At 44.7% G+C, this 19,170-nt stretch overlaps 1 protein-coding gene across 1 annotated transcript in view; it reads right to left on the bottom strand.

Moving 5' to 3' along the window:
* The window catches only part of LOC135223630 (son of sevenless homolog 2-like), a 547,573-nt gene that overhangs the window by 260,406 nt on the left and 267,997 nt on the right, over positions 1-19,170 (bottom strand). The window contains 1 exon segment of the mRNA XM_064262244.1: positions 8,668-8,850. Coding sequence (XP_064118314.1) covers positions 8,668-8,850 — 183 coding nt within the window.

Raw genomic sequence — 19,170 nt, 5'->3', positions numbered from 1 at the left:
TCAGCGCGATCATCCCGAAGGGTGTCAGTATAAGTAAAGGGGCGTTGTGGAAACCACAATACACAGGGCCTTCGCCACTTATAAGATTCCTTCCCAAAATCCCCCTCCGCGGTGGGAGCCGCTACAACGAAACCCACCGTCAACTCCTCTCGCCACTACCACTATTACCCACGCGCTCTTCTCATCCCTGTACTAGAGATTGTGTGTGATCCACGCTTTATCGCTGCTCCAGGATTTTCCCCGTATTCTCTACTAAGATGGCATCACAAGGTTCTTCTGCTTCTAAGTTGAGTACCCCAATTTGTGTTTCCGTATAGCATTTAGTCGAGAATGTTATATTTTTATTGCCTCGGCCCCTCAAAGATGTGTTGTGGGTGCCGCTAGCTGAGCCGCCATTTCGGGTAGTCGGTGCAGCGCGAGTGAATTTCACACACTAATCTATTGAAGATATAAAATATGTTATAAGTTTAAATGAATATTAATCTAAGTTGGGAATGGCACCTGTCCCGGCCGTGAATTCATTCGATATAAAGAGTAGTTATCTAACGTACACTTTAGCAAAAAATTCACCCATGAGAGCGCATCGGGGACAGGCGTCAGTCCCTATTTCGAGTACAGTTATACTGTAATTAGTGCTATTCTAGATTTATTATGTGTTATTCATGATTTAGAGGTGGTCGAGTTGCCCCTCCCCCCCTATTCCTCTCCCTCAAGGCCAATCTAGCCTAGGCTAGGCTTGGCAAGTAGCCTAGGTGTCCCCTCCTAACACCTCGTACATAGTTGGACTTATCTTCTGGCAGGTCTAGACTGATAAGTTAGTCTAGTAGGTTAAGTAGAGTTTATTCCCGCCCTGCCGGTCTAGGTCGAAGAATTCGTCCTAGTAGGTCTGGTCGAGGAACATTTTCCTTCTTGGTTGGTCAAGGGTGGCCATAGGCCTACCTTGCCTAGTACGGTGGTGAGCTGGAGCACCTATAACGGCCCAAAATGGGGATACCGTTTCCCCCTTTCCTTACCTATTTCTCGGGCAACTCTTCCACGAAGCCTCCTTATGTGAATTTTGTACTGTTGTATTATTATTCACTGTATGACCAGTCTGACACGCCTGGCCTACCTGGCATAGCCTCCTGATCGGGTGTGACCATTATCAATCGCGACGAGCCACGGCCAGTCAGCAAGTCTCCGAAGGAGAGGCAGGCTATGTAGCCTAGATTTAGGTCCACCTCTGATTGGGTGGGAGCCAGGTGATCACAACCGACCATGCACACTAACCCCCTCTCCTTTCCCTCCTCCTAGAAGGAGGGGAGGGAGGAAGGGTTATTGTTATCCATGTAGACTTGACACATGACGCTCCGTGATGTAGCTCCGGCGACTCTGTGGTCTACCACCACATCAGTTGTTCGGGTTACGCCGGACGTTGCATAAAAGCAACTCCGTGGTTAAACGTCTCTCTCTCTGTATCTGCCGCTCCGGTAAGGGTTGGGGTAGAGGAGGAAACAACCCTCCTACTATAATAGCTAACAGAGCCAGAGGAATGTTCCCTCTGGCCCATGGCTTCAAACCCCCGCTCCTTCCGGCATATTCAGGGAACAGGGAACCGATTCGTTTCCAAGGCGGAGCTCCGGGGATAGTTCTACTCACAGCTCCGGTCTCGTAAGGGACCGGTTGAGTGGATTTACTTCGCACTCGCTGTTCAATTACTAAATTTAGTATGGCCGAAGCTCAATTTCATCCCTTTCCAAGCTCCGGCAAGGAAGGAGAATTAACCAGGTTTGTCTACGGTATACGTAGCCATCTGTCTCCGCCGTCCATGCCGAACAAAATTAAATATGGAAGGAAAGAAGGATTCGTCCTACCCTTCCGGCATAAGCGGACGGCAGTTTTTACGATAACGAACCTGAACATTCGCCAAGGACGGGAATGAGACTAGGCCATACAAACGAAAAGAAAAAAGGGTACTTTATTCTTTATAGATACTTTATCATTTAGAGATTTAATTTTAATCTACTAAAATAAGACGCATGCACTCTCCGGAGTTATCTCCGTTACCGAAGTTCGGGGCTCATAAACATATTCCATTACAGATGGTCTGTTGTCAGTCGGAGGGTTGCCACGCTTCGCTGAGTAACTCGTATGGCCATGTAGTTTGCCGGTCCCACGCCAACTGCTCAGCGCAATTGGACAACTGCGTGGTCTGGCACCCGGACGCTTGCACCGTATGTTACGACCTGGTGTCGATCATGTCTAATGAGCAGGTTGGTGATGCTTTAGATGATAGGTGTTACATGCCCAATATGGTTTTATATATTGAATTAGCAGTTTAATATAATCCTTCCTTCCAGACGAAACACTAACTCGAGTTTCTCTTAACAGGCGGATCTGGCCTCCTACCACGGGGTGAGGGTAGCTCTCCGGAAGTGGGTCGCGGGGTTCGGTAAGAAAGCGCCGAAGGGCCAACCATACGTGCTGGATGCTAGGCTGTGCTCCCTGCTTTTTTCGAGAGCCACAGCAACAACGGCAGTTCCAGCTGACATCGCTGAACCCCTCATCGAGGCCATTCGAGTCGCAACGATGCCAGGACCTGAGGAGCAGGAGGACTTAATGGAGGAGGTGGCGGCCATGAACACCAATACAGAACCCATGTTCACAGACGATCAGGTAGGTGAGGAGGTAAGTGAGACGAGTCTCATCGTTAGCCCTACTCCTTCTTCTTCCTCTTCCTTTCGGGGCTTCTCAAGGCCCTCTCCTAGACAAATAGGAGCGTTTTCTGTCGCCCCTAAAGTAATGTCTGTCCGACCTAAGACTTTAAAGAAGGTCTCCAGACCAGCTCTGCCAGCGGCGAAGGAGTTGTCCTCGGCCCCCCAGCCGTCGACATCCTCCGGCCCATCGCCTGCTGCCAGGAATCCTTCCCCTACTATGGGGACAGAGACAACACCGTCTGTTCCTAAGGCGGTGGAGCAAACATTTGACCCAGAAGCTTTCACTAACCTTCTACTGTCGAAGGTTAGTGGAGTCATTGACCAGAGGCTCAAGGCTGCACGTCTCGCCTCGGCCCCGGACACCTCTGGCCAAGCTTTCTCATCACTGACGGAAAGAATCAAACCGCTTGGGGATATGCTTACCGGACTTCTCCACTCCGGAGCTCCGGGCCTGTCTACGATGGTGCCGGACGCATCTAAGCTGCCAGCGTTTGACAAAGAGAACCCGTGGAGACTGGCTCTGCATGCTCCATTTTCGGACGGAAAGCCGACGATCGAAGGATGCAGAACCCGACCAATCGAAGATTTTGAACTCTTCCCGCCCGGGCTCCAGTTTCCCTTCCCTGGATTCGTAAGGTTGGCCAAACATGCGCTGGTTAGGGTCAATAAAATCCCTAAGGAAACGGTCATCTTTCCTAGGGAGCAGGCCCAAGCAGCTTGGGTCCGCTCCCTCACTGATTGGGGCTGCGTCAACACAAGGTTGCCGCCTCACAAGGGCATGTATACCATTTTCGTGACCGCAGATGGAATTCTGTCACCTTGTACTTCCAAGGTGGCGGAGTTAACGCTGCAAGCGGCAACAGAGGACAAGCCAATGCCAGTGCTAAGGGAGACAGAGGCTACCTCCCTCTTGCTACCCACCGGAATGGACTTTTGGGCGGATGCTCCGGCCACGTTTACCACTGGTAAGCTGGACCCGTATTGTGCCTCCGACCTTTTCTATGAAAAACTGCCGAGAATTCCGGATCACTTGGTGAAGGCGGAGTTCGAGGCTAGGAACAGACTGGCTAGATCCATCAACTCTGTCACAGTGGCGGAGCTGGTAGCCTCTACATACGAAGAGGAGCAAGTCTTCAGAGTCCTGACGAAAGCGCTGCTGCAGACTTTCCAGGCAGATCTGTACGACTTCGCTGTAGCCAGGAGGGCTTGTAGGAAGCACGTACTGGCAAGAGCCTCAATTAAACATGAGCCTAACAGGCTCATAAGGTCATCGATTTGGGGAGATAACTTCTTCCCTAAGGAAGAGGTTAACAGTATTCTCCACGAGGCAGCCAGGGCCAAACAGAGCCTAACAATCCGCTGGGGTCTCCCTTTCAAACACCAGTTTGAAGGGCCCGCACAGCTGGGCAAGACCAAAAAGAAGGCGAGGAGGTATAACCCCTACCAGACGGCCCGACCGCAAACATTCATGCAGGCAGTGCCAGTGTCACAGGTTGGTAAGCCTTCTACATCTAAGGCACCTAACCCAACAGTTTGTTCTAGTGCAGATTCCCACAGCTCCTCAACCCTCTACCTCGACGGCAGTAGTATCATCCACAGCCTTCAACCCAGCCTATGAAGCGAAAGATCTCTTTCGCTCATACAGCAGGCATGCTGGATGTAGCCGAGCCAGAGGCGGCTCACAGTTGCGAACCGGTTCAAGGGGTAGAGGCTTCAGGGGAGGTAGAGGCACCAGACCTGCTGCCAACCCGTGAGAAAGCTCAGGTAGGGGGGAGGCTATATCTATTCCGGGACCGATGGACCTTCAGTCCATGGGCCCACAGCATAGTCTCGAAAAGCCTAGGTTTCTCGAAAGGCCTAGGCTGGAAATGGGAGAAGGGCCCTCCTCATCCAGTCAGTTTCTATAAAAAAACCATGGCGGATCTTATGAACTACACCAAAGATCTCCTCCAAAAAAGGGCCATAAAGAAGGTGAAGAGCCTGAGATTCCAAGGACGATTGTTCAGCGTCCCAAAGAAGGACTCGGACAAGAAGAGAGTGATTCTAGACTTGTCTCATCTCAACTCTTACATTTACTGCGACAAGTTCCACATGCTGACGATCTTGCAGGTACGGACCTTACTTCCGTGGGGCCGTCACCACCTTTATAGATCTTACAGATGCATACTATCACGTTCCAATAGCCAGGAACTTTTCCCCGTATCTGGTCTTCAAGCTAGGCAAACAAGCCTACTCATGCCCTTCAGACTCAACATTGCGCCTAGGAGAAATGATAGTTCAGGAACTAAGAAAGAAAGGCATTTTGCTAGTAGCCTACCTAGACGACTGGCTGATTTTGGCAACCAGCGAGTCAACATCCAAGGTGCTGCATTCCTGGAATTCCTAGGGTTCCAAGTAAATAAGGTCAAATCCAGGTTGACCCCGGCTTTCCGCTTCCAATGGCTGGGAATCCAATGGGACCTGAACAAGCACGAGCTATCTCTCCTGCCCAAGAAGGCCAAAGAAATAGCAAAGGCTACAAAGCACTTTCTCAAGAACAAATGAGCTTCTCGGCGAGCCCAAGAGAGGATCCTAGGCTCGCTTCAGTTCGCGTCAGTTACAGACGTCCTGCCAAAAGCCAGATTGAAGGACATCAATCAAGTCTGGAGAACAAGAGCCAACAACAAACTCGGAGACAAGGTTTCGGTAATCCCACCTATTCTAAAAGAGGCTCCGTCCTTGGACGGAACGTTGGAACCTGTCCAAGTCAGTACCTCTGCAGTTCCCTCCGCCATCACTAACCATCCACACAGACGCATCTCTGAGCGGTTGGGGAGGATATTCGCCACACAAAAAAGTCCAAGGAACATTGTCAGAAACATTCCGCCAGTTCCATATCAACATCCTGGAAGCAATGGCAGTCTTCTTGACCCTGAAACGTCTGTCTCCGACCAAGAAGATCCACATACGGATAGTTTCGGACAGTCTCATAGTGGTACACTGCATAAACAGAAGAGGGTCCAGGTCCAACAAATTGAACCATGTATTAATAGCAATATTATTGTTGGCGGAAAGAAATCATTGGCATCTGTCAGCAGTTCATCTGGAGAGGAGGGAGAAATGTTATCGCGGACTCCCTGTCCAGGACAACTCCGCTGGAATCAGAATGGTCCCTGGACAACATATCGTTCAATTGGGTTGCAGATCAGATCCCAGACCTTCAGGTGGACCTATTTGCCACGGAAGCCAATCACAAACTACCCTGTTATGTGGCTCCCAACCTAGACATTCGAGCTTTCACAACCGATGCAATGTCCCTGGATTGGAACAACTGGCAGAGGATTTATCTCTTTCTGCCAGTGAACCTTCTGTTGAAAGTGCTACACAAGCTAAGATCCTTCAAAGGAAAAATAGCTCTGATAGCCCCCAACTGGCATCCACTTCTTATAATATTGAAACTCAATCCCCAGCTGATACCGGCCCCATAGCTGACACATGTGGTACAAACTCAGACTGTGTCAGCTTCCTCAAGAATTCAGAATGCCCTAACTTTATGGACTTCATGAAATTTGCAGCTCAGAAGGACGCAAGTACAGATCCTCTAAACATTCTATTTATAGAATCTGATAAGAGGGAGTCTACAATTAGACAATATGATTCAGCAGTAAAGAAACTGGTCAAGTTTCTAAAGGACTCAAATGTTCACGAAATGACCACGAATTTGGCAATTTCTTTCTTTATTTTTTCTGTTATTTTTTCCCTTTCACTCTCGCCTACCTACATGACTCGCTTGTACTCCCCACCATCCTCTTCTCCGGGCCGGGTTAGACCTGTTTATCCTGCCACCGGAGCTTGTATATAGTGTGAATAGTTACTTGATAGTGCCACATTGGCCATACCAGCTGTCCTTTGCTTAACTTGCATTATAATTGACTTCAAAGTCTTATTTTATATTTTCATATTGTATTATGGTTATAGTTTTAAGTAGATTAAGCTTAATTAGTTCATAAGTAATTCTATTTTTATACAACTTTAGTAGTAAATATTTTCTATTTAAACTTACTTTGGGTTTTATTAACCCCTTTTTGGAAACATATCTGTTAAGCTTGGATATAATTCTCTGTTATGTTTTCACCGGCCGACAGGTCGAGTCCAGAAAAGGGATTTTGACGAAGGAAAAATCTATTTCTGGGGGAAGACCTGTGTCGCCCGGTGAACCCAACCCTTTACTTTTACATTCCCTACCCTGGTTAATCCAAGCTGAAAAGGACTACTCCAGGAATGAGAAGAGCGCGTGGGTATTAGTAGTAGTGGCGAGAGGAGTTGACGGTGGGTTTCATTGTAGCGGCTCCCACCACGGAGGGGGATTTTGGGAAGGAATCTTCTAAGTGACGAAGGCCCTATGTATTGTGGTTTCCACAACGCCCCTTTACTTATACCGTCACCCTTCGGGGTGATAGCGCTGAGGGTAGTAACTTCAGCATAACATGCTAGCTTTTTCTCTGGTATATCTAGAAGTATTTACTATACTTGAAAAATGAGCTACAGGGATTTTTCACAGGGCAACACAGGTCTTCCCCCAGAAATACATTTTTCCTTCGTCAAAATCCCTTAATATTCCATGTAACGGCTAATATAAAATGGTGCAAAAATTATGTCAGAGTGACAATAATTTCTGAGATGTGTCGCTGATGCTTTTTAGTGCGAGAAGAAAGAAATTCGTGCTTGCGCGCCAGGGTAACGATTATAAACAAAACAACGCCTTGATCCATGAGCTCCCAGCATCCCCCAAGGCGCGTGATTCAAACATTTTTGCCTAGTAGGCCTATCACTATTTTTCCGCGAATTTTTAAAAAAGCTATTTTATATCGACGTACCATACATCCAATCGGCACCCAACAGACAATTTATATTAACGTTTAATACGTCCAATCGGCGTTAGAGGGTTAGCAGAGTCTGCCGATAACCGGGGACTGCCACTACAATTCTTTTGACTTGGTCTTCTAATACTTTGAAGAGTTGGGAAGATACCTAACAGCAGTCTTAGCCATAAAACAAACATAAAAATTCATATTTGAGGATCAGTAGTATTAACCATAAAATGACATCGTAATACCAAATACAGCTTCCTACACCATCAAAATTATATAAAATAAATTTACAAAGGACTGTTAAATGACACCCCATAAAATTCCCATAATATACACTGCATAAAGAACATTTAGGTATGGAAAATAATCAAACAGGGAGGCAAACACCTCCAGTGAATGGAAGGGTTCCCCCAAACATGGTGCATGCTTTATCTACTGAAAACTGCCCCATTATCTTTTCTTCAATTATAAGACATGCATATCTAAGGTAGCCTTCCCTGATGAAGGCATATGTAGAACAATGGTTTATGAACGCAGGAACATACAAAGACAGCTAAATGTTCCATGAACATACCTGACATGTAAAAATAAAATACAGAAAGAAAATTAAAGATCAGATGCAGAACGAGATCATGACTAGTGTTATGTGTATTATGTTAAAAGAAGTAACACTGCAGTGCACTTGACCAATGAGACTGCATTGGTTTAATGATTTGTTCTCTTAATTCTTTATTTAACAAGAAATGAAGGAAAGGGTATTCAACAAGAGGAACCCAGTAGATTTAAAGACAAAATAACATCATTATAATGAATAAATTACATACATTCCTAATGCTAGGTATACTACCCAAAAGCTGTACCCATAGACTCCCAGTTACCAAATAAACGTTTTCTATTCCACTCAGCCGCTGAACCACTTCCTCTGAGATAATTGCCAAAATAGATACTTTATGTAGCTAATCCAACTTTTCATCAAAAACATATAAAATATATTTTCCAAATTTTGAGGGCATTCAGTAATAAAATATAAAAACACAGAAGAAATAATTAGTGATGGTACATTACAAAACATGAAATGCATGATACCATACACCATATTAGTAAAATAACTTGTCACTTACATTATTTGTGTGGTGGATTAGCTTGAGCAAATTTGGTGAGCGTTTTTCTTTGTTTTCTTTGGTCCATGGTGTGCCGACAAGCTCTGATGGCTTAACTGCTCTATAGAGTTCAAATTCTAAGAGCGTGAGCTGTCGAGCAATTTCTATGGGATGGAGCATTAACAATGCTTTTGCATAATCAGGCTGGAAGAAAAAATAACAATATATGACTTTTAAATCTAAAATAAGATGGACATAAAAACTCCATTTCATGGTTTGTTTCAATATCATATGAATAGGATTTCATTCAGTCAATCCTCGAGATATGACAACTAATGGATCAAAAATAAATATTAGAGGTAATTGGTAGGTAAAATGATCTTCCATGAAATATAATAAATTTTTTTCAGCCCAATCCAATTCACTAATAGTCAGCCCTAATTCATGGTCTTTTACAAAAGTCCTAGACACTGAAGTGTTCTCTTACAAAAAGACCTGTGAAACCATTACTGCACTTGTGCCACTTGGATCCTTAGGTTCACTGTAGGTATAGTTATGACATCAGTGGGGATTCAGAAAAGGGTACTATTAGGTATATGAGTAATGAGTTTGTGTGGAAAAGAAAATTTTTTTATAAATAGTTCCTCTTCCTCCACCACACACCCATTCCTGACATATAACCTTGATCACAATTGTGGAAGGAGGTTCAAGCTGCAGAAAGCCTCAAAATACTGGTTATGAACTACAAGTGACATGGAGATCTTGGGAACTACAGCAGTTCTGTGATCAGTATTATAAGTTGAACAAAAGAGGAACAGCCCTGTTAGTGTAATATGGAGAGCTTGTAATGAATAGGTACCTACTGTAATATAATGAGCTTATAATGAATAGGTGCCTACTGACTCAGAAGACAACATTCACCATTAACATGAGAAAGTTACCAGCAATCCCAGAATTGTCTCTCTGATAAATAAAAAAATATTTAAAAAATTTTTCAACACCCTTGTACAGGTACGTACTCCTCATTTAACAACATACTCATTTTACGACAACTTGCATGAAGAGAGGAAAAAAACCATAAAATGAAAATAAAAAAAATTTCCAATGGTGGCAAAGAGAAAGGTTATTCAGTGCCAATAATCTAGCCAAGCCTAAGTTTTGAAAACCTTGAAATCTATGGCTAAAACAATAAATAAGGCTTTAATATACTTTGTCAAGAAAAGCTATCAGTTGAACCTCTTGAAGTTGGCATTCAATGGTTTGGGAACTCCTCTGGTTGGCTTGATTCAGCCGCCATTAGTTCGTTGCACAGCCGAACAGGTGGCGCCACGTTTGTTTACAACTTCAAAACAGTAAAAATTATGCCATATCTCCTTTGTTTTAGTGAGAATAATTCTTAGGAATGAAAAGAAAATGTGTGAATTCTTGTAATTAAAATAAAATGTTAAGTCAAATATGTTTTTTTTATGTTAATGTGAAAATAAATGTATTTTTTTAAATATTCCACTTGAAAAGCCTCTACCAAGTCAATCCTTCTAATCAAAACAATGAGACATTTGGCATGCACGAATTCCTTACTCTTAGTATGCTTGAAAGACTTACATGTAATACAGTTTGATAATTTTTTTTACAACTGTGTATTTACATGTGTTCAATATGCCACCCATGAGATCAGATGAGACTAGAGGTAAAAAGCACAAGAGTAAATCTTTATAAATGCCAGAAAATGCTAGGGCCGTATTTTGAAACTACCATCTTCCGCTTCGAAGAGGCGTTGTTCGGGACAGTTGGTATGCTGGTAGAGGTATACAAACACACCAGTGCTTCCACTTTAGAGTGAAATACCCTAATTTAGGGTAATCAGACCTCTCTTAGGGCCGTATTTTGAAACTACCACCTTCCTTGTTCGATGAAGACCCTGCTCATGAAATCATGAAGCGGTATTTTAAAAACATCGCCGAAAGGCTTTCACAAAATGCAACTCTGTGGGAGGGTTGGTATGCTGGAATAATACACAAACATTTTGTATCAGCAGACAGCTGTTCTACTTCTATCTCACTTTACAGTGGACCCCCGTATTCGCGTTCTCCGGATTCGCGGACTCGCGGACTAGCACATTCGCGGATTTCTCTTGGGAACATTTCCCCGCATTATTTGCGGAAAATTCGCCTATTCGTTGTATTTTTCTATGAGAAATATCCAAAAAGCCCTCATTTTATTTATCAATTTCATCATAAAATGAACATTTTGTGATAAAACTTAAAAAAACCAGGTATAAAAATTTCTGGTGGGTTTTTCCTCAGTTTTAACTAACAAAGTTGGAGGTTTTAAGCATTTTATAGGGGTTCCAACTATTCGCAGGTTCTAACTATTCACAAGGGGTCTGGTACGCATCCCCCGCAAATACGGGGGACCACTGTATACTTATACATACATATATAAACTTTATCACTTACACAACTGCTTTGTGCAATAATACAATTACTACTGCAAAGTCCTGCTGGCTTTACAGCTAAAGCCCACCTACTGATTACGTCACCACCATTCCTTGAAGCTGATTGGTTGGAAATAGTTTCGAAAAGTTCATAAATCTGTGGTTCTTTACATCATTTATTTTGCAATGGTTGTTTTGCCGAACTAAAATACATTGGGCTGATTATGATATAATCTAAGAGCCAAGAGGAGGTGAAAGAGGATCGTTACAGCTTTCTGAAGTTCATAAACTGCCGACAGCCAGTAACTTGGGAACGTGAGGTCTTTTAAGTAGAAAGACAGTCTCTTACAAGAATGTAAATAAGACCATATAAATTATGCATTGAAGTAATGAAAAATATGGACTGCTAAAATATTTGGCATGTGTTATATGTTCCAATACTTACATTAGTTATGCGGTTCTCTTTTAATTTCACAAAAAATATACGAAGAGGTTAGCTCAAGACCACCTCTTCGTTTCCAATCATTTTCAGGCTTCAATCATCTTCGCCTTTGGCATGAAGAAGCACTTCGCAGCACAATAATACCATTTTGGGGACAGAGCGTTTCTTTGTTGAAGGTGATAGTTTAAAAATACAGCCCTTAGCCCATTAGCGAATAGTTTAGTGTTCACTTTCCTCAAAAGATGGTGTTGTGTTTTGTTTACAATTTGACAGCGACATTCACATGCCCTGTGATCGCCGAAATTCATTCATTATTCTTTTATCTCACTACCCTCTACAATAAAAATAAATGATGAAGAAACTAATAGCCATAATTATGAAATATGATATTGTTATAATACAATAAAGTTTCATACATACTTACCTGGCAGATATATACTTAGCTAAGACTCCGTCGTCCCCGACAGAAAAAAAAAAAATTCAAATTTCGCGCCACTCGCTACCGGTAGGTCAGTGATCTACCTGCCTGCCCTGGGGCGGCAGGACTAGGAACCATTCCCGTTTTCTATCATAATTTTCTCTCTTCCACCTGTCTCCTGCGGGGAGGCAGGTGGGTGGGCCATTAATCGTATATATCTGCAGTAAGGTAGTATGAAACACTTTATTGTATATAATATATCTTTTCATAACAATGAACTTACCTGTCAGATATATACTTAGCTGATTGGCACCCTTTGGTGGAGGGTCAGAGACAGCTAATACGGAATAGACAGGTAAACAACATCTGTTGTAGGTATAAAAGAAAAACCTTGGTTCCTACCTGATAGGTGGTAGACTTCGTGGCTGTAGCCCGGTAGTCTGCATCACCTCAAGACTTTAGCGAGATATTAGATCTATGGCTATAGTTCTTGTGGGTCTGTCGATGGGTATATGAACCGCTTACTCGGCAGAGCCTGAAAGGACTTTGTCAATGGGTACTGGACCACTTCTATGACAACACACCTATAAGACATACAAAACATCCCGACCACCTGATCCTAACCACCATGTTAGTATATAGAATTGTTCTGAGTTATCTCCGAACTCATTACAAACAACCCATAACTCGAAACGAAAACGCATTCATACAAAAATTCTAAAAAAAAAAAAATTTTAATACTCCTCTAAAAGATATCACAAGAGTTCCTTACTGAACAACAGTGACCGGCCGCCAGTGCAGCACCGAGCCCTCTTTGTCAGCAGAAATCTAGAACATATCTAGGTTAGAAGGTATGCACAAAGTTAAGGATTGGTGTTTGCTCCCGTACCCAGTATCGTATCCGCCGATACAAAAGGCCCCAGAGAAAAACATTTCTCGTAGGTCACGCGAACGTCTTTAAGATAGTGAGATGCAATACCGAATTGCACTCCAATATGTCGTATCAAATGAATTTTCTTTAGCGACATATTCTTCTGAAAAGAGAGAGACGTCGCCACTGCTCTAACTTCATGGGCTTTTATTTTACTCTTAAAAGCGGAAAGAGTCGTCAGGACAGAACTTGTGAGCATCTGTAATGACGCTCCAATGAAGAAAGCTAATGCGTTCTTATACATGATTCTTTGTGGGGTCCTTAATCGAACACCAAAGACTTTGTCTAGAGCCTCCCATTTGTTTCTTTCTTTGTAAGTAGAACTTCAAGGCTCTTACCGGGCAAAGAGACCTTTCTATTTCTCTCCCTACTAGACTCGATAAGCCTTTGATCTCGAATCTCTTGGGCCAGGGATTCGATGGGTTTTCATTTTTCGCTAGAAAAAGAGTTCTAAACGAGGCAGAAGGCCGAGTCTCTGTTAAAGCCGACTTCATCTTCCAGGGCATGAAGTTCCCCAACTCTTTTGGCTGTCGCCAAAGATAGGAGAAACAAGCATTTCCTTGTTATATCCCTGAACGAAGCTACATGGGGTTAGTGGCTCAAATCTGTCAGAACTGAACTTGAGAACTACATCCAGGTTCCAGCTGGGAGGAGTTAGTTCCTTCGATTTTGTCGTCTCAAACGATCTAATCAAGTCGTGCAGATCTTTATTATCAGCAATCACTAGGCCTCTGTTTCTGAAGACTGCCGAAAGCATGCTCCTGTATCCTTTGATCGTCGATACAGATAAGTGAGAGACCTCTCTCACAAGAACAAAAGGAAATCAGCGATTTCGGTTATAGAGGTACGGGAGGAGGACAACTCTTAGACTTACACCACCTTCTGAATACCTCCCACCCTTCGACTGATAGACTCGTCTAGTGGAAGCTCTGCGGGCTCTAGCGTAGCGCTTGCAGCTTCGCGAGAAAAACCCCTCGCTCTGACAAGTCTTTCGATAGTCGAAAGGCAGTCAGCGCGAGAGCGGGGAGGTTTTGATGAAACCTCTCGAAGTGTGGCTGTCTGAGAAGATCCATCCTTTTTGGAAGGGATCTTGGGAATTCTACTGTCCACATCCAGTACCTCTGCAAAACCAATCTTGTGCTGGCCAAACGGGGCTATCAGGGTCATCCTTGTCCCGTTGGACGCTACGAACTTTCTCAACACTTGTCCCAGGATTTTGAAAGGGGGGAAAGCGTACACGTCCACATAAGACCAGTCTAGCAGGAAGGCGTCGACCATGAGAGCTCTTGGGTCTTCCACCACTGAACAAAAGACTTCCAGTCCTTTGGAAAGGAATGTGGCGAACAGATCTACGTGAGGAGTGCCCAAAGATCCCAAAGACTCTGCACACCTCTGAATGAAGAGTCCATTCTGTGTGAAGGACCTGGCTTCTCCTGCTCAGTCTGTCCACCCTGACGTTTCTCGTACCCTGAACAAATCTTGTCAGGAGGGAGATGTTCCTCTGTGAGGTCCAAATTAGCAGATCTCTTGCTATCTCGTATAGAGATACGGAGTGCGTTCCTCCTTGCTTCCGAATGTAGGACAGGGCGGTAGTGTTGTCCACATTCACTTGGACCACACTGTTTGTCACAAAGGGTTCGAAGAACTTTAGCGCCAAGTGAACTGCTAGAAGTTCTTTGCAATTTATGTGCCAGGACACCTGTGCTGCCTTCCAGGTGCCTGACACTTCTCTCGGTCCTAGTGTTGCTCCCCACTCGGCTTGGGTTCGGAACTTCCAGAGAAATTCCCTTGTTCTCTTTTAGAGGGGACAACCACCATTGTAGGTGTGGTTTCATCTCTATTGGAAGGATAAAACTGTCGGAGAGAAGTCCCGTCTTCCAGTTCCAAGATCTCTTTAGGAAAAACTGAAGAGGACGAAGATGCAGTCTTCCTAGAGGAAAGAACTGTTCGAGCGAGGAAAGGGTGCCTAGAAGGCTTAACCATTCCCTCGCCGAAGTCCGTTCTTTCCCTAAGAAGAGAGAGACTTTTTCCAAGCCTCTCACGATTCTCTCTTGCGAAGGAAATACTCGAAAACCCCGAGAATCCATCTGAATCCCCAGATAGACCAAGTTCTGTCTGGGAATCAGCTGTGACTTCTCGAGGTTTACGAGTAGTCCCAACGCCTTTATCAGGTCTAGGGTCAAAGAAAGGTCCTCCAAACACTGTCTCTCTGTTCTGGCCCTGATGAGCCAATCGTCCAGGTATAGAGAGATGTTGACGCCTTTGAGGTGAAGAAACCTCGCCACATTCTTCATCAGGTTTGAAGACCTGAGGAGCTGTGGATAGGCCGAAACACAAGGCCCTGACTGAAAGATCCTTCCCCCCGTCATGAAACGGAGGTACTTACTTCGACGAAGGGTGAATCGGGACATGAAAATAGGCGTCCTGGAGATCCAGCGACACCATCCAATCTCCTTGACGCAAAGCCGCCAGGACTGAGGCCGAAGTCTCCATAGAGAACTTCTCCTTTAGAACGAACTTGTTCAGAGCGCTGACATCTAGTACTGGTCTCCAGCCCCCCGAGGCTTTCGCAACCAGGAAAAGCCGATTGTAAAACCCCGGAGAGTTTTGCTCTAGAACTAATTCTATAGCTCTTTTGTCCCCACATTTGATTCACCATCAGACAAAGAGTATCCCTCAGTACAGGGTCCCTGTATCTGGCTGACAGTTCCCGCGGAATGGTCGTTAGGGGAGGACTGTCCTGGAAGGGGATAAGATATCCCTTCCTGATTATGGACATCGAAGAGGCGTCCGAGTTTTATGAGTGACCGGCGTCTGCAAATTCGAGAAGAACCTGGCACCCACTGGGAGGTGTTTGGAGGTTGTCTGGTCTCACTTCCCTTTCTTAAAGGGACGGAAGAAGCTTTACCTCTCCTCTCAGGACCTCTTCTCTTAGAGGGAGCTCTGGAGAGAGGGCCTCCTCGAAAGGGCTGAACCGTAGAAGTCGGTCCTTTCTTGTCAACCGAAACAAGGGGTCCTCTTCTTCCTTGCAGTTTGCAGAGAAGATCCTGTGTCGCCTTCTCAGTCAGTGATCGAGAAATGTCCTTCACTAACTGAGAAGGAAACAAGAAGTCAGACATGGGAGCGAAAACCAGGGCTGCTGTGAGGGAGAAACCGCCTTGGTTAAGAAAGAACTAAAAATACTCCTCTTAAGGAGTACCGCTCCAAAAAGAGAGGAGATTTCTCCCGATCCGTCTTGTACTGCCTTGTCAATACAAGAAAGAATACTCAGAATGACTTCGGGGTCTAGACCTTCCGAGTCATGAGCCTTCTTAGACATCACCCCAAGGGACCAGTCTAGGAAATTAAACACTTCCAAAATATGGAAGAGGCCCTTGAGGAGATGATCCGTCTCCGAAATCGCCCAAGACACACGAGCTCCGTTCAAAGCGTGTCTCCGCGATGAATCAACCAAGGTTGAAAAGTCCGCTTCGGCTGCCGCTGGGAGAGAAAGGCCCATGTTCTCCCCAGTACGGTACCAGAAACCTCTCTTGCCAGAAAGTATGGCTGGAGGCATACAGAAGGTGGTTCTGCCCAGATCCTTCTTTGACAACATCCATTTGTCTAGAGATCGTAGGTCTCATCTTCAAGACCGACGAAGACTTTGGTACAACCGCACTCGAAAACAGTGATCGAGGCGAAGGAGGAGCCGCAGGAGTCAAAGAATCTCCGCATTCCCGCAAAAGAAGGTCTGTTAGAACTCTATAGTTAGAGACTCCTTCTCTACCGTTACCCTCTTCTTCCGAATCTCCTTCTACACCTTGCGGAGAATCGGCCTGAAAAACGAGAGGATCTTCATCCCGTTCTCTCTCTACTGGTGACAAACTCCTACTAGGAGAGGGACTCATAGAGTGAACAGACTCTCTCTCAAGTCTAAAAGAAGTCTCGCGTCTGCTTGACTTCTCACGCCTGGAAAGCTCCTCGCGCTTGGCTGGCGCCTCGCGCTTGGCTGGCGCATCTCGCTTGGCTGGAGCTTGTTGCCTGGCTGGCATCTGGCGCCTGGCTGACGCCTCGCGCTTGTCTGGCGCCTCACGCAAAGCTGACTCCTCGCGCCTGGCTGGCGTCTCGCGCTTGGCTGAATCCTCGCGCCTGGCTGGCGCCTCGTGCTTGGCTGGCGCCTCGCGCTTGGCTGAATCCTCGCGCCTAACTGGCGCCTCTCGCCTGAGCGTATCCTTATCTAGAGCAACTCGCTCGGATAGTTCCTGACGCTTGCATGACTCTTCGCGCCTGGAAGACGTCCCATGTCTGGAGGACGCTTCACGTCTGTCCGGTGAAAGAAGACGAGACTTCTTAATAGGAAGTCTAGCGTCCTTCTTGCGAGGGGGATCCCTCGAAAGAACTCCAACCAAAGAGGCTATCTGCTCTTGAACTGCAAGCAATATCCTCTTGGAAGCCACACCAGCGTCCTCTTCAAAAGACGAAGCAGGAGAACTCGAAGGAGTGTGATCCTCAAATGCTGTTCGAGGAGGCGTTGAAACCAGCTTAGCCTTCTTGATAGAAGAAGGAGCTTCCTCCGAGAAGCGTTCCGGGCTCGAGTCGAACGCGCGCTCTTTCCAATGCCTTTTCAGTGGCCTAGAAAGATCCGAGTCCTTCCACCCTCGTTTAGGTGAAGGAGAACCGGACGACGAGAAACAATCTCGTAGGACGCTTCTATTAGAGCGGTCCTGAGCAGACTGTAGCGAAACAGAACCTGCTGAAGGGACGCCTGACCGTTGGGGATTCCCCACAACCTCCGTACGACTTTCGACTTTCCTACTCCTCTGGGTATGTGAGTTTGGAAGAGGTCTAGGCCTGGGAGCATCGCAGGGACGGTCAGACGCCCCCTCCACAACACTGGGAACACTCACTTCACTAAGTAATTCACAATCACTTCCCTTACCTTGCATGGCCGCCATCTTTGTCTTCATTTTACGAAGAGTAGCCTTCAGATTGGCGATTTCCGAAGCCGAATCCGAATGCAAAGCCTGTGAGGATTCAGATACATAGGGAGAATCATATTCATTAATAAAAGGAGAGTTAGACTCAGAAAAAGGCTCAATAGGCCTTGTACTCACACTCTTTTGTGCAGCCCGTCTAATTCTATCCCTCTCTAACTTCTTCAAGTAAGAAGTTAGAGTCTTCCATTCATTAGCATTCAACTTTTCACACTCAATACAGGTGTTAGCCAAAGAACAGTCAAACCCCCTACATTTACGACATACAGTGTGAGGATCAACCGAAGCCTTCGGTATCCTCACCTTGCAGCCTACATTCACACACACTCTCACACTAACACTTGAATCAGACATTCTATTAGAAAAATCAAAAGCAAGTCCAAATCCAGTCCACAGTAGCGAATGCCAAAACAACGATCCAGTACGTCACCAAGAAATCCAATATAGATGATCAAAAAAAAGTCTTGAAAAGCGAATTCCAGTCAGGAGGTAGTAACAACAATGTTGATACCACCGGCGACAGAGAAAATATGATAGAAAACGGGAATGGTTCCTAGTCCTGCCGCCCAGGGCAGGCAGGTAGATCACCTGACCTACCGGTAGCGAGTGGCGCGAAATTTGAATTTCTGTCGGGGACGACGGAGTCTTAGCTAAGTATATATCTGACAGGTTAAGTTCATTGTATGAAAACCAAATTTAGAATATGAAAGACACTGCTAAAAATGTGCAGATTCTGAGAAAAGTTTAGTACTGTATTGACTTAGTACATATTGTATTGACTTACTAGTAGGCTGACTCTGGAATGTAGGCTAATGTGTTAAATAAAGTATACACTATTCTAAAGAAAATGATACATTATGAAGTTATAAAATGATGAAATTAAAATATATGAGTGATAAAATGATAAAAAGTGTTGTCAGAACTTTGCCAAGTAGTAGGCTATGTCAGAAACTACCTTTGTTTATATAACTGAAAATTATTGCTATTAGTCGAAATAAAGAGAATAACATGTTTAATGACGTGGTAACTGGAACAAAACCCCGTCGTTAAATGAGGAGTACCTTATCAAAATGCACTAAAAAGTGAAAAATAAATTTTTTGAAACAACAGGATTTTCTTACAATTAATCATGTCTACAAAAATAAATGCATGGGAGCCAAACATGGAAGGAAGTGCTACAAGAAAAGAATTTCTTATAATTATTTCTTGTAGTATTCCCTTCCATGTTTGGTGCCCAAGCTTGTATATATTATTGTAGACAATTAATTATAAGAAAATTCTGTTCTCAAAATATTTAAATTTTCACATTTTAGTGCATTTTAATAA

Source organism: Macrobrachium nipponense, chromosome 10, assembly GCF_015104395.2.
Source record: "Macrobrachium nipponense isolate FS-2020 chromosome 10, ASM1510439v2, whole genome shotgun sequence".
NCBI classification, from domain to species: Eukaryota; Metazoa; Arthropoda; class Malacostraca; order Decapoda; family Palaemonidae; genus Macrobrachium; species Macrobrachium nipponense.
This window is presented reverse-complemented; position numbering and strand designations above follow the sequence as displayed.